This window comes from Malus sylvestris, chromosome 14, assembly GCF_916048215.2.
Source record: "Malus sylvestris chromosome 14, drMalSylv7.2, whole genome shotgun sequence".
In the NCBI taxonomy this organism is placed as follows: Eukaryota; Viridiplantae; Streptophyta; class Magnoliopsida; order Rosales; family Rosaceae; genus Malus; species Malus sylvestris.
The window spans coordinates 384,355-407,268 of NC_062273.1; the positions used below are offsets into that span (position 1 = coordinate 384,355).

The 22,914-nt window shown below is 39.2% G+C and overlaps 3 protein-coding genes and 1 pseudogene across 6 annotated transcripts; 3 read left to right on the top strand and 1 right to left on the bottom strand.

Moving 5' to 3' along the window:
* Positions 1-4,577: 4,577 nt before the first annotated feature.
* Positions 4,578-5,386, top strand: LOC126601012 (uncharacterized). The gene is made up of 2 exons (XM_050267731.1): positions 4,578-5,067; positions 5,198-5,386. The coding sequence occupies exons 1-2, from the start codon at positions 4,882-4,884 to the stop codon at positions 5,294-5,296; spliced, it is 285 nt and encodes a 94-aa protein (XP_050123688.1). The 5' UTR covers positions 4,578-4,881; the 3' UTR covers positions 5,297-5,386.
* Positions 5,387-5,514: 128 nt separating this feature from the next.
* On the bottom strand, positions 5,515-8,516 carry LOC126600337 (uncharacterized; annotated as a pseudogene).
* Positions 8,517-10,138: 1,622 nt separating this feature from the next.
* LOC126601009 (adenylyl-sulfate kinase 3-like) lies at positions 10,139-13,938 on the top strand. 4 transcript variants are annotated; one of them, XM_050267723.1, is made up of 8 exons: positions 11,210-11,353; positions 11,476-11,583; positions 11,695-11,789; positions 12,443-12,592; positions 12,827-12,945; positions 13,044-13,128; positions 13,369-13,415; positions 13,572-13,938. In XM_050267723.1, the coding sequence occupies exons 3-8, from the start codon at positions 11,765-11,767 to the stop codon at positions 13,671-13,673; spliced, it is 528 nt and encodes a 175-aa protein (XP_050123680.1). In that variant the 5' UTR covers positions 11,210-11,353; positions 11,476-11,583; positions 11,695-11,764; the 3' UTR covers positions 13,674-13,938. The 4 variants fall into 4 exon arrangements, with proteins under 4 accessions (XP_050123678.1, XP_050123677.1, XP_050123680.1 ...); XM_050267721.1 differs by lacking the exons at positions 11,476-11,583; positions 11,695-11,789 and adding an exon at positions 10,139-10,391 and having other exon boundaries at positions 11,209-11,353; XM_050267720.1 differs by lacking the exons at positions 11,476-11,583; positions 11,695-11,789 and adding an exon at positions 10,141-10,391 and having other exon boundaries at positions 11,200-11,353.
* A 140-nt stretch (positions 13,939-14,078) lies between these two features.
* On the top strand, positions 14,079-15,955 carry LOC126601011 (60S ribosomal protein L10a-1-like). The gene is made up of 2 exons (XM_050267730.1): positions 14,079-15,362; positions 15,870-15,955. The coding sequence occupies exon 1, from the start codon at positions 14,815-14,817 to the stop codon at positions 15,343-15,345; it is 531 nt and encodes a 176-aa protein (XP_050123687.1). The 5' UTR covers positions 14,079-14,814; the 3' UTR covers positions 15,346-15,362; positions 15,870-15,955.
* Positions 15,956-22,914: the final 6,959 nt, after the last annotated feature.

Consider the following 22,914-nt stretch of genomic DNA (forward strand, 5'->3'; position numbering starts at 1 on the left):
TTAGAGACGAGAACTGACATAAATAATGGTTCGGATTCACAATTTAACTATAACAACTTTCTGATAAGAAAACATCACATAGTTAGACATATATCTACTAACTACTAATGAATGGATGGTAGATATAGAATGGGGCCAAAATATTGGTGAAGATCATGGAAACTATGGAATCACTAGTGATAAAGAATCTTTGATGGAAATCAATATCAGAGTCTACCACCCGCACAGCAGGATAGAGATTCCATCCATTTGGAGTAGCACTTTAGATTCTTTTTACCAATCAACAAGTGACGTCGTCCTTTACACTGACAGAGACCTGACCGGCTTAATCATTCAGAAGTTAAAGAACAAAATATTCAATGCAAATGATATTAATCATATACTTAACGTAGTTACTGATCATTAGTTTATCCCATTAATATTTTTCCCATGAATCAAATATTAATGGGTATTCGGATTCCTTGGCAGTTATATGAAGTCCTTTATATGTACTATATGTATTATTTGGGAATATTTTTGCTCATTACTTTTAAGTGATAGTAATACTCATAATTCTATTTATCAATGTTATATGATATAAATTACAAACTATATATAGTGGATAGACACAAAAATTTAAACTCATTGAATCGTGATAAATAGAGTGATGGGCAACAATGCACCTGTATTACTAAGCATGGTGGTAGACCTAACTACTCAATCATATGGATGACGTGGTACGCCTAAGCGTGTGTAGAACTTTTAACATGCTATCCACTCAAACAAACGAGCCACTTAGAGCAAATGTATCTTCGCCCTTACAAAATGCGCTGGCATACAACCCATTTAAAATATTATTAATTTTTTTATAAAATAATAAATAAATAATTGTTTTAGTTTCGGATAAGATTTTTAACCAATCTCATCACGCCACGTATCATTATCATAATAAAATTACATAAACGCATCAAATAAGCTTAAAAAACACACTAAATAAAATTACATAAACTCATCAAGTAAACTTAAAAAAAAACACTAAATAAACTAAGAACTTTATTGTTCCACCACAAGATCCTTTTAATTATCTTGACCTTGTTGCAATCCCCATTAGTGCTCAATCACGTCACTTTGACGGGTACAGCTAGTATGGCTCTGGCAATGAAGTGTATTGTTCAGCGATCAATTGATTGTAACGTCCATCCCGTTCCAATGGCTCGTGTTGTACGGGATCTTTGGTGTCGTCATGAGCACAATAGATACTTGTTCTTGAGTTGTTCATTGTGTCCGGCTCGTATTCGTCAACGGCATCAATTTTACATCAAAGTCACTTGTCTTTTCTTAGTTAGTTCCTTATATTTTTGAGCTATTTACTTTGTTTTTGTGTTTTGTGGGATTTGTCAAGCAAATAAAAGAAAAATAGCACAAGTGGGATTTTAAGTAACAAATTCGTCAAAACTGCCTGTGCAGATCAGCTGACTTTAGAAGCAAGTTTCGAACAGCTCATAATGAATTAGAGAATGAGCCTTATATACTTGGAAAGCTACGGATGTCTATTTTCTGGAGCATTTCACGGATTGTTAATATCATTTGTCTAGAAAAAGTTATGGCCATTTTAACATTGATAGGTTACCAAGAGGCTGAGCAGTTTGTAACTGCAATGAAAGCAATAAACCCAATAAATGTAGCAGCCAAAACTGATGCAGCTAAGAACAAGTCAGCTGACACTTATTCAAATATAAAAGGGAATGGAATTAAAGATGAGGATTAAGGAGGAGTAATTGTCATAAAGGCTACCCAAAGAGTTACAATTGTTTTACCATTTCCTCTCACTTATTGTCATCACTAAATGGCTATTAGTGAGTGAGTTAAGGAGAAGAAAATGATGCAGCAAGAATTGGTTTAAAACCAGCGTTGGGAAGGAAGGAAAGAGAGGAGGAGGCCTCAGTCGATTTCTTTCGGTTCTATCTTTTCAAACTCATGTCTATCTTTTGTTTTAACTTAAGGATTGTGTGTAACTAAATTTTTAGTAGTTAGGGGCTGTTTTGAAGCCCCGAATATGATTGCAACTTTGTTATGACATTTTGTTTGAATTACTTTTATGAATGGATGAAAATTGATTCACTACTTGTCTCATTGATGAATTCTTTATGTGTTTTCTACAGATGCATACTTAGTAAGCATATCTAGGATTTGAACGCTATGAATATGTGTGTGTCTGCCCTTGTCGAATGAGGACCTACATATGTTCTAGAGTAGTACTTGTTAATTGCGATTAACATGTGAACCAATTTCTAGGATAAGTAAGACAATGCCAGTACTTACGATGCCTTGTGATGACTAAACTCTTTTCGTTCTTAATGATTTCTACTTGTTAAATCTATGAACACATCATTCTAGATTGCATGCTAGGGACTAAGTTAAGTTGAAAACGCCATTCTCTTAACATACTACATAAGAAAGAGTAATAGGTTGAGTTCTAACATTGAGCCAACTTGAGCATCTTCATTCGAAAATGAAAGGAATTTGAATGAAACATAACATGTTTGCATGATTATATGGTGGTGAATAGCAATTCCCCTAACTTGTTTTTCTTAATTTGTGAACTATTTAAAATTTGTTCCTGTCCTATTTTTGTTCGATTTAATTTAAATAGAAAATCAACTCCAAAAATCCCAAAAATTTGTATGAGCATAGCTCTGTGTCTAGTGTCTTCATGTAAAATTTCGGAGAATTTAGATAAGTGTAAGTTGGTCTAATAATTATTTTTCGGTGGCTGGCCAGTAGGGACTGCAGCACAGTTTATGTGACATTTTAAGTAGTTAGATAAAACAATCTTCTACGGGAAATACCCTTATTTTCATATGATACAATTGACAAAGCTTAGTGTTAATAAGAAAAATCAATAGGATATTTATGTTCTACTTTGTGGTGTGCTTTTAATCTTATCAGGCCACTTTCCCACAAGGTGGGAATTCAAATAATTTATAACTAAACTTTAAATAACCATTTTCAAACGTCTATAACTATACCGTTATAATCCGGACTTGCAAACGGCTTTCGCCTAAGCGTTCGTACCAACGAGTACTACAAGGATACGCTAAAAGAATAAGTCATACATCTCTCAAACCTTTGGGTCAACGGAAGTCAAAGTCATTGTCTTTAGGGCATTTTCGTAAATTCACGCTTTTAAAATTAATAAAAACGTAAAATTATGAATGGGTTGTCACACCTAGCCCTCAGTTGGAGATAGTTTTTGGGCTATTTTCGACCCTCTGGCCCTCTAGTACATTCGGTTGGAGATGACCTAAGAAACCTAAAATTGAAACCGTTCATAGTTCTGCAGTGGCAGATGCACAGAGGGTGGTCCTAGGACCATCCGAAGTTCGAGAAATATACATGTGTAGAGCTTCTAAGGACCTTTGAATGTTTGGTAGGTCATTTTTGTGCCTACTAAGTGTTTAACGAAATGCCTTTTGCATGTTGCATCAACAACACTCGACAAATTCTCTCTATAGCACTGCAACTTGGTTCTACTGACGACGACAAATCCACCAAGTGTTTGACGAAATGCCTCACGGAATAAACTGAATTGTTTTTGCACGCTTCGCGCTATGTTTCTATCTAAAAAACTTAGACGTTTAACAATGGGACCCCCAAGATTCAAATCCTGGATCTACCATTGTTGTCATAGTCTTATGTCATTTCTCAATCTATCAACTCCCTCATACACCCTCTCTCCCCTCAACCGAGTAAACCTCCGTTGCGATGGGCCACCCTTCCGTCACCAGATGCCGCACTTTTATCTCCACACTTATGGTTTTGCTCCAACTCAAATTCTTAGAAACCACACAATCTATGATCAATTCCTACCCCTCACACTCTTCCTGAAAGGGTCTTTTGTTGTGGATTATTTCGTATTCAATACTTTATCAAATACGATACTTGTCGGATGTTGTCAAATGCGTATCATGATCAGCAGATACAACTTTAAATTGATGAATACACGAATCTAACATTTAATAACTAAAATGAGAAAATATTTGGGCTTTTTAGGTTTTAAATCTTTTTCATTGTTTTTTGTTTTTAAACTATTTTTTATTACTAAAGTATTGGACCTAAAACCGTACTTGTAAAGAAAATGGAAAAAAAAAACAGCTTAGAAAACCATTAACTTGGACCTGGGTAGCCATAACCAAGTAGATTTCACCGATACCACTTGTCTTTTAAGTGGGCAGGTTAGACCCATTAAGTTAATAGATGGGTATGATGAATTATGGACTATTATTTGTCATTTAGTTAATGGGTATGGATAGTCCAAACCCAACTTTTTTTGCCCAATGACCATCAATGCATGGTAACAATGAATCGTTCAGTGACATTGCTAAATAATAAACCAGGTCAAAATCAGATTTACTTTAGCCGGCTGGACTTGTCGACCTTACGTGGTAGTGGATTGCACACCTCTAAAGTCTTATCTCTATGTCCGGGATGGCATGGATACATACAAACATTCAAGTAATATAAATAAATAAATATATATATAACCGTTGACCAAGAATAGGAGGAGCAGTAGGTAACCTACCCACCATTGACAACTCGATAGCTTTTGAACTGTACAATTCAACGTACCAAGTCAGAAATGACGCATCAAATATACATATGCTCAAGAAGAAGAAACTTCTCTCCTTTCAAGAACGCGGTTTCACTCCTCCCTCCCTCCCTCGATATCATCGACCTTAAAAAAGCAAGGGCTTTCGTTCTTTTGGTTGTCTCTGTTATCGGCCTAATATTCCATCTCCCTTGAAAATACAACTAGTTAGCTAGTTAGGGTTTTTGTTTTTGGTCTAACAGGTTCATCCAACCCCTCTCTCTCTCTCTCTCTCTCTCATACAAATCAACCAGATGTGTCCTCTAAGGTTCATCTTGTTGTTCTTCTCAGCAATCCTTGCAGGATACTTTGCATGGAGGACGGTTCATTCTTCTCCCTCCGGAACCGACATCATAACCTCCTCACAGCTTGATTCTACCAACATTAATGAAAATATGGGATCATCCAAACATGAACAAGAAGCATTCAATTTTAAATTTGTATGTTTATTTCCTCCTCCATTTTGTTCTTAATTTATTATTCCATTCAAGTAATATTTTATATGTCTCTCTCTCTCTCTCTCTCTCTCTCTCTCTCTCATTCTATTAATGTTGGTTTTTGAATTTTCAGATGATTCAGAATGGCTTCTGGGTATTTGTGGACATGGCCAGCGGGAAATACTTGTGGAGGAATTTTAAGGAGATGAATGAAGGCAAAGTAAAATGTTAGTTGTTGATTACCAAATTGTACATGCACATGCTTGTCTATTTTTTTTTTTTTTTTGTTCTAATCGAGGGTATTATTGCAAAACCATGCAAATCAATCTTCTTGATTTTATTTTACTTTTTCCTAATTTTTATCGTTTCACGGGTGAGGAGGTTGATGATAAAGGCAAATGTATAGTGTCAGTTCTTATGCTATCTCCAACCAAATGGTCCAGAGGGTCAGAGGGTCGAAAATAGCCCGAAAATCGTCTCCAACCGAGGGCTAGGCCAGAGGGCTCTAGAATCTGGAAGGGCCCCATGGAATCGGAGAGGGCTGGAGGGCTGGCTGCGGCTAGCCTTTTTTTTTTTTTTAATGTTTTGTTATTTCTGTCGATTATAGCCGACAGAAATAATATATACAATATTATTAGTGTCGGTTATAACCGATACTAATAGCAATGTTAATATAATAGCAGTTTGAACAGTGTCGGTTAAAACCGACACTAATTTGAATTCCAACGGCTAGCCAGTCACTAGCCGTTGTATTCAAATTTTTTTTTGTTTTTATGAATTTAAACCTTTTTTTTTATAACTTGCTATAACTTTTTTCCTATAACTTATATTTTCAAATTTTGGTTCATATTTTTTTTCGTATAACTTCTATTTTACAAAATTTGTTTCATATTTTTTTTAAATTCCATTTTTTCCTATAACTTCTATTTCACAAAATTTGTTTCATATTTTTTTTTAATTCTATTTTTTTCCTATAACTTCCTAAGTCATTATACAACATTAAATTAAATTAAGCAACATGAAACAACATTAAACAATATGAAACAACATTAAATAACATTAACCAACATAAAAATTATACAACATGAAACTTAAACAACATTTTTAAAAACATTTAAAAACATAAAACTTAAATGTCTACTTCATGCTTCTTTGGGCCCAAAGATGTGCAACAAGATCATGCTGACATCACTTGGCCATTGGATTGGAATTTAAGTTGTAGTTTTTAAATAATAAATTATGTTTGGCCCTATGACCCTTTGGTCCTCGGTTGAAGACGGTTTTTTGTGACAGGGCTAAAATGAGCCCTTTAGCCCTCTGACCCTCGGTTGGAGACGGAGGCAAATATGGCCATGTTTTGTTCATTAAAATATTAATATTTTGGAGGATCTTAGAGGCCAGAAGGCTAAAACGAGCCCTCTGGCCAGCCATCGGTTGGAGATGGCCTTATTCCCCAGAAAAGAGATTTGTATTCTTAGTCTTTACCAAAACAAAATACAGTACTGCTTGCTAGACAATGTAGATTTAGTCCAAAAAGATCGATCCATACTCGTCGTCTGCAGAACCAAACTTTTCATCTAAATCCGTTGCAAAGAACCAGCGTACATCATTGCCATATATAACATATGTACAACATCATAATTCTATAAACCAAGAAAAGAAAAATGGGGAGAACATATAAACATCACATTGGAGATAAAGCAACAACCTTTCTTTCAGTTCAAACTTCAAATCAACTTGTAGCTTAATCGACATGTACACAAGTGTAAGAAGAGCGCCCTGTGGAAGTGATGTAAATCTTGCGAGATAAGAACGGAGCCAACCAACATGGCTACCACCACTAGAGCAACCATGTTGTTGCTGGTTTTCCCACAAACCCAACTTGCAAACAATGGGATCAAAGTGAGCAAGATAAACCCACGCAATTACATAACCAATCTTGTATCCAGCATCCAACTTCCTTCAAACAAGGCCATCAGGCTGCTAAACGTGAGAGATAACCAGGATCCAAATGTCTGCAATAGAAATAGAGATAAAAAGGCCGATCAAAGAACTTCGCCCAAGGAACCTCTCTCTTGGGCTGGATCTCCTCAGTTTTACCATATGAACGAACTCTCTTCATTGACATTATAGGTTCCCAGTATCTCTCCCGTTGCATTTTCTGCCGCACTTCAGCCCATTTATAGATCCTTACTCCATCTTCAAATTCAGTACTGTAGTTCCATTTTGCACTACATTGCCTACCAGTATCCTTTTGTAATCTAAGTTCCTGGTCATACTGACTCCTGGTTGCTTCATTGGATAAAATCTTTTTATAGGTAATATTCAGGTTCTCTCACTGCGTCTACTAAACATGAATGAAAAATGAAAATGCGAAAAAGAAAAAAAAAGAAACAATGGGTTTACGGAAAACGAAATGCACTTCTTGGAATCCAGTGATTCTATCATTACCCAAGTTCTTCCAGACGCTATTTCTGTAAACCCCTTGTTTCTGGAAATGCATTTCCAGACTCAGAGAGAATACAAAGAGTAAAAGAAAGAAACAGACTGAAGGTTCAAATAAGACAGGGTATTGTACAATGCCCATTTCATCCTTGGTTCTTCAACTTATTATTAATGGGTTCAACAACAAAGAGGCTTACTCGATGATATTTAGACTAGATAGATTAGATAAAAAAAGGGTACTTAATATTATTAGAAATTACTCACTTCATACGCCTGAGGGATGCTCTTGAATACCTCGCCAGCTTGAGAATCGGTGCTGACATCGGGATGATACTACAAAAGATATGCAAGAATGTTTAAGTTCTTAATTGTGAACCTCTACCTTACAAAGTCTGTAAATTCTTTGAAAACCAATTTCAGTGGGATCTCCTAACCACACAAATGCAGTAGGGGAGATATTAAGGTTATGGCTACATGCACGAATCAAAGTGTGATGGCGTCATGCCAAACTAAGGGTGTCCAGGATTTCCTCGGGAGGTACCCCTCACCATTAGGGACACATAAAAGCATGCCACTAAGGAATTTACATACCAACACACACACACAGAGTCATTTCTAAGGCTTCTCAGGAACAAACCCAAAAAAGTAATTAAAGAGAAAACAGAAGCTAAAAGACAAGTGAGTATGTAAGAGATTCTATGTTCGAATCTCGTTAATGACGAGTCATATACTAATTCATTAGATAACGAGTTTTATACTAATTATTACTTGTAAGGTGCGTTTGTTTGCCTTCACTAGCTTTCACTAGACTGGATTGGACTAAGTATTAGTCCAATCCCATGTTTGTTAGGCGCTGAGACTAGTTTTAATGAGACTAGAAGGGACTCACCCAGACTAAAGGCTTCTCTAGCTGGTCTTAGCGAGACCCCCCAATATTGAGCGGACTGTTAATCCGCTTCACCCCTTCTTACTTCGTCCGTCTTATCAACGACTGTAGACTTCCCCATCTCCCAGAAAACCCAGAAGAGTAAGTCTGCAATTACCCTTAGCCACCCACCTCCCAAACCAACAGCCACCTCCAAAGCTAACAACTATCTCTCTCTTCTTTCTCTCTGAATCGATGGAATCCGACGCATAACCCAAAAATAAAACCCACCGACATCCAAGCACAAACACCATAAGAGGAAGATAAAGAAAGTAACCTTCCTAATCAGTCCAGCTGTCCAAGCCGTCATCCAATTTGTCCCAGAACACCAAAAAAAACCCCACCTAAATGGCTCATTTCTCATCTGGGTTCAACCCCCACCAAGAACCCAGACCCTAATTCGACCAAAACCGAAATCTTTGAATTGATTTGTCGTGCCTTCTAGAATTTGTTAGAGAGAGAGATAGATATTCTAGACAAAAATGATAAAACTGGGAGAGGGGAGGGAGAGAGTGGCGGAGGAAAATAGGTTTTGTGAGAGATGATTCTAAAAAATATTGGCCATTAGAGAGAGGTAGATGATTTCATAAAATAATAAAATAAATAAAATTATAATATAATATTAGATATACAATAAATAATATAATATTATAGTTTATTAATTATCTTGCTTTTTAGTCTGACACTGCACCAAACGCTTCACTAGGTTAGTCCAGTTTGTCTAGTCTAAGCCAATCCAGTTTAGTCCCTAAAGCTAATCAAGTCTGAGATAGTCCGGTGCAACAAACGCACCCGTAGAGTAATGCTAGGGAGACTAAATTTGTAGACAGTTTTGAAAACTAAAAGACATGGAAGTTGATGATTGGTTTATTACTTAAACGTTGATAAACGTGTTTATTACACATTAGGTGGGAGGTTCTTGTATTAAGAAAACAAATGAACACTGCCACGTTGGGAAGGGATGCTCTCACAAGTATGACAAAGTGGTAGCAGCGTCAGCACCTATGTCAACCTTTGAAATGATGTCCCGTCAGCAAATGCAACGACAAAAGTGGACCCACTTCACTCGAGTACATTGGCATACATGGTCACACGTGGAGAAGAAAATGTAACCAAAGTCCAAGAGAGGAAGTAGAGGGAGTGAGTTCGACGTCATAGACTCGGAGTAGGCAATGGAGGAGGAGGTGGAGGATGCGTCCAAATTCATTCTGAAACCCCAAACGCTTATTAGTCCGACACTGTACCAAACATTTTACTAAGTTTATTAATTATCTTGCTTTTTAGTCCGACACTGCACCAAATGCTTCACTAAGTTAGTCCAGTCTAAGCCAATCCAATTTAGTCTCTGAAGCTAATCCAATCTGAGATAGTCTGGTGCAACAAACGTATCCGTAGAGTAATGCTAGGGAGACTAAATTTGTAGACATTTTTGGAAACTAAAGGACATGGAAGTTGATGATTGGTTTATTATTTAAACGTTGATAAACATGCTTATTACACATTAGGTGGGAGGTTCTTATATTAAGAAAACAAATGAACACTGCCACGTTGGGAAGGGATGCTCTCACAAGTATGACAAAGTGGTAGCAGCGTCAGCACCTATGTCAACCTTTGAAATGAGATGTCCCGTCAGCAAATGCAACGACAAAAGTGGACCCACTTCACCCGAGTACATTGGCATACATGGTCACACGCGGAGAAGAAAATGTAACCAAAGTCCAAGAGAGGAAGTGGAGGGAGTGAGTTCGACGTCATAGACTCGGAGTAGGCAATGGAGGAGGAGGATGCGTCCAGATTCATTCCGAACCCCCAAAGTAGCCAAAAAAAGGCAAAACCCCAAATGAGATGCCTTGAAAACAGGGCGCATGGTTGGCCATTTCCTCTTCCATTTAACCCTTCCCTCCCAAACCTCCGACATCTTATTCTTCTTTCAGGCAAATAATCAAACACCTGTCAGGTATTCTTTGCTTTCTCTTTCTCTATCTGTTTATTTGGGTTTTGGATTGCTGTTTGTTTGATGGGTCATGCTATATTTTTCGGTAGATTATAATGCTCCTAATGTAGGCTTTGACAATTGAGTTATTGGGATCCTGATCTTTTGTTGTTATTTTTAATATGGATTTTGAAATCATCATAGATGTTAATGGTACATTGGGTTTGTTGTTCTTGGACAATAAATTACTTCTGCAATTTTTATTGCTTCGTAGTTTTCTTGTTCGTTTGAAATTCCTGAAAATTGCATATTGGGGGGGGGGGGGGGGCATGGAGAGAGGAGTTCTTACTATGGAGGAAAACCAAAATGGTAATATGGGTTGGTCATAGCTAGAGAGAAAGCAAACGGATTTTATGAAAATTATAGAGAAGTTGGGGAGGAAATTTTTTGGGATTAGACTAAGATTTTGGATTCGTTTGCTGATATTCTTGCAGATTGGAGGGCTGCGCTTAAATAGTCTTTGTCATCCATGTTGATAGGAAATTGTCCTTTGTATTGCTTGTAGTGGAAACCTTTTCACAACTTTGATTCTTATGAAGCTGTTAATCAGTTCTGTTTCTTATAAATAAAACGAAATAAAATTAATGGTGGAGCAAGCAACAACCCAACAATCAACTATTACACAACTAGTGTTAACTTTCTTTTGCAAATAGCTAATCTTATCCCCATTGCAATTTAATTGTAGTTTAAATTTAAGTAAGTGTTTATAAGTGTTTTCCCTCGTTGTAAATAATGAATTTGAGTACATTTTCTTACCTTTCAATGATTTTAGTGCGCTCAGTAGGACAGAACAGATAAGTAGATGTCTACTTTGAACAATTCAACAAATGTATTTTGGCAAGAATGTCAGGTTGGGAAGGTCGATAGGCAGAAACTACTGAATCAAAAGGGATGTGTTGTATGGATTACTGGTCTCAGTGGCTCAGGTTATTTTCTTAACTGACTTGTTTATCCCTTCTTTTAAAGTTACACATACGAATCAATATATTTTTCATTAGCTAACATTTCTTCCCATACCTTCTGCTGTTGTGTTCCTTTTGTCCGACAGTAATGATTTTTATCAGAGATTTGCACAAAAACACAGTTAACTAACTGAATTTTGTTTTTGCCTGGCTTGGCAACTTGCTAATACGATATCAGCCCATTATTTGGCATGGTAGGAAAATTCTCAGTAGTCTTAATATGCGTGAGCAGTTACTTCGGTCAATCCTGGTGATTGTATGGAATTGCTTACATCATTTTGGAGTAAATTTTTTTATTTGGTTAGGGGCTCATGGGATGGTCAATACCTGTGACATGATTCAGAGGAGCAGAACCAATTCTTGCCTCTATCCTCAATGGTCAATCATATGCAAGAGAGATGTAGGTCATGTTTTTCTAACTTACCCTATGAGTTTGAGTCTTTGGTGGAAGCTGTTTAGGGAGTTTTTAGTAAGTTGGGTTTTTCCCCGTAATTGTTTCTCTTTTCTGTGACTCTGTCTGAGAAGAATAAATGACCATGGATGGGGAAGAAGGCCACAATTTTTTGGGGGGGATGCATAGTATTGCTTGTACTTCAGGTAGTCTGGCTAGAGAGAAAAAAAATTATTTTCAAAGATTTGCTGGCAGTGGGACAGACAAGTTATGGGATAAATTTTTGTTATCATCATTTTGGGCCTCGGTCTACAGGACTGATGGGGCATTATCTCATTCAAGCATTTGGTTAGATTGGAAAACTGCTATTTGTTAGGTTTTGTGTCTTGTGCTTATGTTTTAGCGTAAGAGAACATTTGTTTATGCCTCGTTTTTTGTTATCCATGTTGTGGCATTGTCCATACCACTTGTAATTTATTGTCTATTAAAAAAATCAGAAAATGTATGAGATCACACCGAAAGCATCTTGACTCACTCCTAGTCAACTAACACTTCACACACAGGAAGCAAGCTACAAGAAATTTGGTTTTTTTTCCCCTTTTTCAATTCACTCCAGTCTATGTATTCACTAAATGGCTTCTTGAACTCTTTTCTGGAATCAGGGAAAAGTACACTGGCATGCGCATTAAGTAGAGAACTACACTATAGGGGAAAGTTATCATATGTCCTTGATGGAGATAACCTTAGGCATGGTCTGAACAAGGATCTTGGTTTCAAAGCCGAAGACCGGGCTGAAAATATACGCAGAGTTGGTATGTTATTCTTGACAACAAACTATTTTGGTAGGAAACATAGATTATTTGTTCTCAGATAACACATAAGACATGCCAACCAATATTGGATATAGCCCACGCTGAGAATGTTGATTTGATTTGATTTTTCCTTTGTGGGGCCAAATGTATTCTGGCTTCATAATTCTTTGCCCTTACAACTTGACCATAGTGTGTCCATTGGTAATATTTAAACTAAATAAGTTTTCAATGTAGGGGAGGTAGCAAAACTCTTTGCAGATGCGGGATTGATTTGTATTGCTAGCCTCATATCTCCTTATAGGAAAGAACGAGATGCTTGCCGTGCAATGTTATCTGATGCAAACTTTATTGAGGCAAGACTTCATATGGTTCTTGTTCTTATAATCTGGTAAATGTGGTCCACCTATTTTAAACTACGAAGATTGACTTTATATTACTTCCATGTTAACAGGTTTTCATGAACATGCCCCTAGAATTATGTGAGTCAAGAGATGCAAAAGGCCTTTACAAGCTTGCACGTGCTGGAAAAGTTAAGGGTGTGTTTTCGAAACATATGTAACTCATATAATTTCTCCATTGGCATGGACAGACTGTTGGTCTATGCCATACTTCGGAGGGAAAGAGATAAAATTAATAAAAACAAATATAGAATCCCAATAAATGATTTGTATCATGAAATGACAGAATTTTAATATACCATAGTGTCACTTTCTATTCAAATAACAGTCTTTCCTTTTTCTTCTGGTCAATTTTCCAGTAATAGTTTTCAATTGCAGGTTTTACTGGAATAGATGACCCTTACGAGCCACCAGAGAAATGCGAGGTATGTATTTGGTGGAGTATAAAAACTAATGGCCATGTCGGCATGAATCTTCTATTACACATTGTTTAGTTTGGAGGCATTATAAAATCACCAGTGTTCTTTTGGTGTTCCTTGTGTATGCAAATCAAACTGAAAACTTTACCCTTCTTTTGTCAGATAGAAATAGAACAAAAAAATGGAGTTTGCCCCATGCCTGCAGCCATGGCAGGCCAAGTAGTGTCCTACTTGGAGGTGAAAGGATTTCTTCAGGTTCAGTGACTTGCGTCTGTTCAACTTACCCGTTGCATACCTGGCAATGCGTCGCTTTGGAGTTAAGGATTTTATTAAGGTATGATTGGTTGGATCAACCTGGCTGGCACTAAGACGGCCCCGACAAGCTTTTGGTACTGCTTGCTAGGAATGAGTACATATTTTTGGCTAATATATTTTGTTTATAAGACTAATAGATAATACAGTTTTGAATTAGCAAAACATTTATGTGGCTAATTCTGATAATTATAATGGTATCAAAGTTCCATTTCCATGTTGGAGATTTTCATATGGTTTGATTTATACCATCTTAAACTTGTGTGCATTCATCGAATTTTGACCTCGGATTTACAACATATATTTAGTCATTTGCCTACATTGTCGGATAGTACATGAGTTTTGAATTGTACCATACGTTAATGTAGTGTTTCTTGGATCTTTTGGAACATGTTTGGGGCAATGTTGTTGGTTAAAACTGAATTGTAACTATTTCAGCAAATCTATGTCAATAAATCGCCTGCAATCCTGAGTGATTGAGTAGCCACCAAGTGCCTCACCTCCTCTTCTGCTCCCCTTTACACCACCTACAACGTCGGCTTCCCCTGCCTTCCTTGTCTCTCTTCTTCCTCCTCCTCGTCCGAAGATGTTTCCGATCTCTCCGCCTGTGCCACCAATTCGCACTCCGATTAGTTGAATTCAATGGAATTTATCCAGATGGCATTAGTGTAGAAAATCCCGTGTGTTTTTGTATGTTAGAAATCAGCAGCAGCTACATTTGGTCGACAATCTGGAAAGGGGTTTTATCAGAAATAGTCTCTGAAATTGACCCATCTCATCAAAATGATCTCTGAAATTGAAAATCGATCAACGTAATCCAATCAGTTTAGGGTTAGAAAATAAGTAAGATTCCCTATTCTAAAACGATTGAGGAATCTTATACTTATAAGACATGTAACTACCGTTCATGTATTATAAATAGGCTCGTCGGGAGCTATTTATTCACACAACCAACCAAGAGAATACAAGAGTAGAGAGCCAAGAATAATAGAGAGATCTAGAGTCAGAAGTCTTCGTTTGGTCAGGCAGCTTAAGCTTCAGCCATGAGTAGACTTGAGAGAGTGATACTCTCCGAGAAGGTATTTCCATCATCATGAATGCGTCCATGGCAAAGGAACGTAACTTCACCGAGACTATTGAACTTCAGATTGGGCTGAAAAATTATGATCCTCAAAGAGACAAACGGTTCGGTGGTTCTGTAAGGTTGCCGCACATCCCTCGTCCAAAGATGAAGGTCTGGATGCTTGGAGATGCTCAGCATGTTGAGGAGGCTGAAAAGATTGGGTTGGACTATATGGACGTTGAAGGGCTAAAGAAGCTAAACAAGAACAAGAAGTTGGTTAAGAAGTTGGCAAAGAAATACCATGCCTTTTTGGCTTCAGAAGCCGTTATGAAGCAGATTCCCCATCTTTTGGGTCCTGGTCTCAACGAGGCAGGAAAATTTCCAACCCTTGTTAGTCACCAAGAATCCGTCGAGTCTAGGGTTTCCGAGACAAAAGCAACGATCAAGTTCCAACTGAAGAAGCTTGTTTGTATGGGAGTTGCTGTAGGGAATGTGAGCATGGAAGAGAAGCAGATATTCCAGAACTTGCAATTGAGCGTTAACTTTCTGTATCGCTGTTGAAGAAAGATTGGCAAAATGTAAGGTGCTTGAACCTAAGGACTAGTATGGGCAACCCATATCGCATTTATTAACTTCGAACTCGTTTGAATGTGTTTTTGAAATGACTGAAAATATTTGTGGTGAAAATATTTTTAGAACCAACCATTAGTGAAGATGCAAATAAATCTTGGAAAAGCACTTAAAGTGCTTCCTGAAGAAGCACATATAAAGCACTTTAAATACTTTTGAAACCTAAAAATATTTTCTCTATAAACGTTTTCAGTCATTTTAAAAGCATATCCAAATGTGTCATACTTTCGCTTATTCTCAAAGTTTTGAGGTTATTAAAGAATTATAGTTAATAGGATGTATGTTATCTGAATGGTACAGTTTCGATATTGTTTCACTCTTACTTTGTTTAATGGTTATCGTCATGCAACGTTTGTCTTTCGAGTAACTTATTTATAATTGTGTTACACAGTTTCGGTTTTTTCGTATGTGTCTCTGTACCTTTATAATTATATTTTTATTGTATATTAATGTAGAATATAACTGGTAGGCGTATCCAAATCTTTTAGGAATAAGTAACTATCGGCAGGAAACTATGTTTTTGACGAAAAAGACAAAAAAAAAGAAATGTGTTGTGGTCTATTTTATCTGACAGATGGACTAGGGCCGGCGGCAGAGAGAGAGAGGAGAGAGATGTGTGTTTGTAGAATTGTAGGGGAATGTGTGTGTTGTTATCCCTCCTACATTGTGCCTTTATTTATAGTAGTAAAGGGGAGAAGATATTCCTTCTCCTCCAAGTAATACAAGTTGTAATAGGAAAGGATAACTAGAATCAAATCTTATATAGGATTTACACAATCATACTTAAACTAGGAATGTTTACAACACTCCCCCTTGAGTTGGTAAATACTCAAGGTAGATTCAGCATCATGCAGAAGTTGAGGAAGTCGACTCGTTGGCATTGATTCCAAGGAACAACGCTTATTCTCAATAAGGTAGGAACTTGCATAAGTAGTAAGTCTCACTAAAAAACCCTAAGGCTATGGCAAAAACCCAAGTAGGGACAAAATCCATAGTCTAAGGAAAAATGCGTGAGAAATGCAAAGTCAAAAGAAACGTCTACAGGACGTCATCAGGGATATGACCAGCCCAAGGTGGGTGCCTCGTTAAAACCTAGTTAGGTAGCAAAAACCCAGTGGGAAAAATGCTCCTAATCGTAGGGAAAAAGAGTACATTAAGATCAAGCAAGTATCTAGAAGATACTCCCCCTGAGTTTGACATAATTCCACAGAGAAATAGCAAAGTTACAACTCAGAAAGTTTACGCATACCAATTCCATGAACAAGCTTCTGAAACGTCGCCTTCGGTAGTGATTTGGTGAAGAGGTCGGCCAGATTGTCTTGTGATCGGATTTGCGTGACTTCAATCTTCTGATGCTCTTGTTGTTGATGTGTAAAGAAGAACTTCGGCACAATATGCTTGGTGTTGTCTCCTTTGATGTAACCCTTCTTGAGCTGTTCGATGCAAGCTGCATTGTCTTCAAAAATCGTCGTCGGGGCATTAACGGCGGGATGAAGATCACAGGAGCTTCGAATATGGCCCACTACTGCTCTCAACCAAAAGCATTCCCGAGTTGCTTCATGTAAGGCGAGAATTTCAGCATGGTTAGACGAAGTGGCAACTAAGGTCTGTTTAGTTGACCTCCAAGATATTGCGGTGCCTCCAACGGTAAAGACATAACCCGTTTGAGAACGCGCCTTGTGCGGATCAGATAAGTATCCAGCGTCGGCATAACCAACAAGGCGAGAATCAACCCGATGAGCATAGGGTGCGGCATCACTCGAGGATTCGTAGGGATAGAATAAGCCCAAATCCGTAGTACCCTTAAGGTAACGGAAGATGTCTTTCACGCCAGTCCAATGTCTGCGTGTTGGTGCATTGTTGTATCTTGCCAAAAGATTAACAGCGAAGGAGATGTCGGATCTAGTGCATTGAGCTAAGTACAATAAAGCGCCTATCGCACTTAGATAAGGAACTTCAGGCTCCAAAATCTCTTCATCATCCTCCTTCGGATGGAAGGGATCTCGCTTTGCATCTAGCGTACGAACGACCATAGGAGTACTCGAAGACTTCGCTTTATCCTCATTAAAACGGCGCAACACCTTCTGGGTGTAGTTCGATTGATGTACTAGGATTCCATCCGAACAATGCTCTATCTCGAGGCCGAGACAATATCGAGTCTTACCTAGATCTTTCATCTCAAATTCCGACTTCAGGTGCGAAGCAGTTCTCGCGAGCTCTTCAGGAGTTCCGATGAGATTCATGTCATCGACATATACTGCAACAATCGCAAATCCGGAATGTGACTTCTTAATGAACACACAAGGGCATAGTTCGTTATTCACATATCCCTGACTAGTCAAATACTCACTTAAACGGTTATACCACATTCTTCCGGATTGTTTCAAACCGTATAGTGAACGCCTCAGCCGAATTGAGAGCGTGTTCCGGGGTTTGGAAATATTTGAACCAGTCAATGTAAGTCATTCGGGAACTTTCATATAAATTTCCGTATCAAGATCCCCATAGAGATACGCGGTTACTACATCCATCAGCTGCATATCCAGTTTTTCGGAAACTACCAAACTGATAAGGTATCGAAAAGTAATCACATCCATAACGGGTGAGTAAGTTTCGTCATAGTCAATCCCGGGGCGTTGTGAGAAACCTTGTGCTACAAGACGAGCTTTGTAACGCATAATTTCGTTCTTCTCATTACGCTTCCGAACGAAAACCCACTTGTAGCCAACGGGCTTCACATGTGGAGGAGTAGGAACTACAGGTCCAAACACCTTACGTTTCGTAAGTGAATCAAGTTCGACTTGGATTGCTTGTTTCCAGTTTGACCAATCAGCTCTACGTCGACATTCATCAACGGAACGCGGTTCAATGTCATCGCTCAACATGATCTCAGTAGCTACTGCAAATGCTAATGCATCGTCGACAATCATCTCATTTCTACGCCACACATCATCTAAGCTAGCATAATAGACCGAAATCTCACGATTCTCGGGAGGAGGATTCGTCTCTTCAAGGACGCTTCCATAATCTAGAATTTCCTCATGAGTTGGGTAAAATGAGTAAGCGATAGTCAGATTCACGGTAGGCTCTTCAGGACCTTGTGTCGTGGTTTTCCTCTTCCGGGGGTGTGAATCCTTTGAACCAAGGAGTCTGCCACGCTTTTGTGTAGGGGCAGATGATTGGCTAGCCGCTAATGTACGTGGATCACCAGAATTGGTGTCCCGGGCTTCCAGGAGGGTAGTCCGTCGTACATTTGGTACATCCATCTTTGCAGGCGTATTCGCAGCTAGAATATGTGATCTTGTCACGCGCGCTAGATCGGTGAAAGCATCTGGCATGCTCTGAGCTATGCTCTGGAGATCTAATATGCGCTGCACTTCAGCTTCAGACTGAGCGGTGCGGGGATCTAAATGAGACAAAGTGGGAGTCGTCCACGATAATTCGCGTCGTTCATTAGGAACGTTGACGTTCTTATCTCCCCCTAACGACGGGAAGACGGTTTCATAGAAGTGACAATCCGCGAAACGAGCGGTAAACAGATCGCCTGTCAAAGGTTCTAAGTAACGAATAATCGAAGGAGAATCATATCCGACATAGATTCCCATCCTTCGCTGAGGCCCCATTTTTGTACGTAAGGGCGGCGAGATCGGCACATAGACCGCACAACCAAAAACGCGCAGATGCGATATGTCGGGTTCGCATCCGGTGACCAACTGAAGGGCACTAAATGGTTGTGTCGCAACAGGCCTCAGGCGGACCAACTTTGCTGCGTGCAATATTGCATGGCCCCAAGCAGCGATCGGGAGCTTGGTACGTATGACCAACGATCGAGCAATCATTTGTAAACGCTTAATGAAAGCCTCTGCCAGGCCGTTCTGGGTGTGAACATGGGGTACAGGATGTTCAACTTCAACCCCAACCGACATGCAATAGTCATCAAAAGTTTTAGATGTGAATTCTCCAGCATTATCCAATCGAACAGATTTGATCGGATAATCAGGGTGGTGAGCCCTGAGCTTGATAACCTGAGCCAACAGTTTGGAGAATGCAGCGTTCCTTGTGGACAACAAGCACACGTGTGACCAACATGTAGAAGCGTCAACCAAAACCATAAAATATCTAAATGGTCCGCAGGGAGGTTGAATCGGTCCACAAATGTCCCCCTAAATCCGTTGTAGAAAAATGGGAGGATTCGAACGAATCTTGTCATAAGAAGGCTTAGTATTAAGCTTTCCCATAGAACATGTTTGACATGCAATTTCATGGATCGAACCTAAGCTTCGGGTTAGTGGATGCCCGTGTGAAGTTTTGAGGATACGACGCATCGCTATTCGTCCAGGATGTCCCAAACGATCATGCCAAAGTGTAATTTCGTGCGCGGTCCCTGTGGTAGGGCCGGCCACATAGTGGCATTCTATGGGGCGTATGGTCGTAGTATACAGACCACTCGGGTTACGCTCAATCTTCTCTAGAATACGCTTCTGGCCATATTCGTAGGAAGTTACGCACAGAAATTCAACTCCGTTTTCTACGTGGGTTTCAGCGTGGTAATTGTTATCTCTAATGTCCTTGAAACTTAGTAACGTTCTTCCGGAACGTGGAGAATAGAGTGCCTCAGCAATGGTCAAGATTGTACCATTGGACAACATTATATGTGCCTTACCGTATCCTTCGATCAGGTTGGATGGGCCTGAGAGGGTTGTCAGAGGTGCATTCTTAGGTACGAAGTTAGTGAAATAGATGCGTTCACGCAAAACAGTATGCGTGGTTGCACTATCTGCCAGACAACTAACTTTCCCACTAGTCATACCTAGAATGAAAAATTAATTTGAATCGGTCACATGCATAAAAGTTTATAAAAACAAGTATCAATTCAAAATAATTTCATTTATTCAAGGAAAAAACTTAATATCCAAAATAAATCGCCAACTAATAATCCAAAACATAAAGGAAAATTGTTCAAAATCAACCAAAAAACAAGGTGGGGTTCGGCCACAAGGTGGAATTCGGCCCCAATTGTCTTATTTTAACTGAAAAATAAGTCTATGTCTAAGATTCTAATCTTCCATAGGAGTGGTATCCTCCTGAAAATCAGAAACCTCCATCTTTGGAGTCTCCGGTTCGTCCACTTGCAGGAAGTTTGATTCAAACTTCGTACGACGAGAATGATATGCATCCACAACCTTCTTGGGAGCACGGCAAATACGGGACCAATGGTCCTTGGAACCACAACGATATCACATATCGTCATTCATTGTGGCAGGTGCTTTGCCCTTATTCTTGAAGTTCGGGGCCTTGGGAGCGAGGTTTGGGCGCTTCTGGGCTTTGTTTCCTCCCTTGGATGGGCCTTGGCTCTGTTGACCTTGGTAGGATGGCTTCTGGCCGCCCTTACCACGCCTCTTTTGGCGTTTTGGGTGCTGATTAGTGCTATAATGTGCTTCAGGCACAGCAGTAGCCCCAGTAGGTCGAGCTTGATGATTCTTCATCAACAGCTGGTTCTGCTTTTCAGCAAGAAGTAAAACAGAGATCAAATCCGAGAACTTAGTGAACTTCTGAGCTCTATATTGTTGCTGCAGGACAATATTAGAAGCAGAGAAGGTCGAGTAGGTCTTCTCCAGGAGATCCTCTTTAGTCAAAGTTTCATTGCAAAACTTGAGAAGTGATCGGATTCGACAAACTTCAGAATTATATTCATTCACAGACTTAAAGTCTTGGAAGCGCAAGTGCTGCCAGTCGTGTCTTGCTTCAGGCAAGAAGATGTCCTTTTGGTGATCGAAACGATCAGCCAAAGCGACCCATAATGCACGTGGATCCTCCTCAGCAAGGTACTCAGTTTGTAGAGCGTCATGGATATGTCTTCGGATGAAGATCATAGCAGTGGCTTTTTCAGCCTCGCCAACAGGTTTATCTGTTGCTTCTTCAATAGCAGGACGCAAGTTCTTTACAGTGAGGTGGAGCTTCACATCTTGAACCCACTTGAGGTAGTTCCTTCCAGAAACCTCCAAAGTGGTGAAGTCGAGTTTGTTCAAGTTCGACATGTTCCTATCACAAAATAGATGGACAAGATGTGGTTAGTGTAATGGAGAAAAATCAATCCATTCACATAGGAGTAGAACATACAGGTTCTAATAGACATGTATTGGTTTAATTTTGCATGAAAAACTTCGGGTTTTCATGGGTGATATGTTTAAGTGAAAACTTCGGGTTTTCTAACAAGGCATGTGTATAAGAAACTTCGGGTTTCAAAGTAATTATGAACTTCAGGTTCATATATTCCTGCAGGCAAACACAAATATATATGCAAACAAATATGCAAAGAATATATGCAGAAATATTGTATAATGATAAGTGAATTAATTTATTTTTGGTCTTCGGGGCCAAATTAAAGTGTGGGTGAAAATATAAAAAAACCCATATTATTTAAAAAAAATTAAATAATAAAGTCTCGGGGCCTAAAAATATAAGCCGAGGACCCTCGGGTGGGATTACAGGCCCACGGGGTGAGCAGGGGTTTTGGGCTGCTGCGGGCAGACTTCCCAGAAAAAAAAAATTTTCTTTTTTTTTTTCACAAAGGGCTGCATCAAGCAGGCCCAAAAGAAAACCAAAAAAATCTTTTCTTTTTGTTTTTTTTTTTTCGCGCGGGCCGCATTAGGCTGGCCCAAGAACAAAAAAAATCTTTTTTTCGCACGGGCCGAGAGGCTGAAGCCCACTAGGGCTCGGGTTGCAGGACCAAAACATCCCAGCCGTAGCTGGGTGTGCCCATCGGGGAAGAAGGCCGGTCTTTGATTGACGGCGCCAGTGCAGGGGACAGTCCATGATCTGTGCAAACCATGGGTCGTCGGAGAACCAAGTACTCATCGACGGAGATGAAATCTCGACGTCGGGGCAAAGAGAACCAAAAAATTCAACTGAATTCAAATGAAAAAAACCCATGGAATTCTTCTGGAATTGCACGGAATCGTTATTGAAAACGATGGGTTGTGTCCAATTTGCATGACTGCCGGTCGTGTTGCGTCGGAAGACTCGACAGCAAGGACCTGGGCTTCAGGCCGTAGGTCGGGACAAGGTGCTTCAAACGCACCGTGTGGTTCCATGCTTGCGGGTGTGGGTTCTCGGTTTGGGTTGGGCCATCGCAGGCTGCGGGCCTGGTGGCTTGCGGCCTTGCATGGTGCACAGGCACGGGTTCGACTAGAACCCTAATTTCCCCAATCGCAAAAATTGTCAATTCAAATATAATTATATGCATGTAAAATTCAATGAATCACATATTTACGTTGATGCATATGCAAATAATAGTTTCAATGCATGTACATATGTAAGATTCAATTCATGACAAATATCAAATTCACATAATTGTAGCAATTTTGATTATGAAGCATACACAATTTATGTAGAATCTAAAATACGTAAAACGTAAAGTTGGGTCATGCATCATGGTGAATGTTCATGCTATCAGGGCTTGCAAAATATCGAGTTAAAAGCCGTTGTTTGGAAAGAACC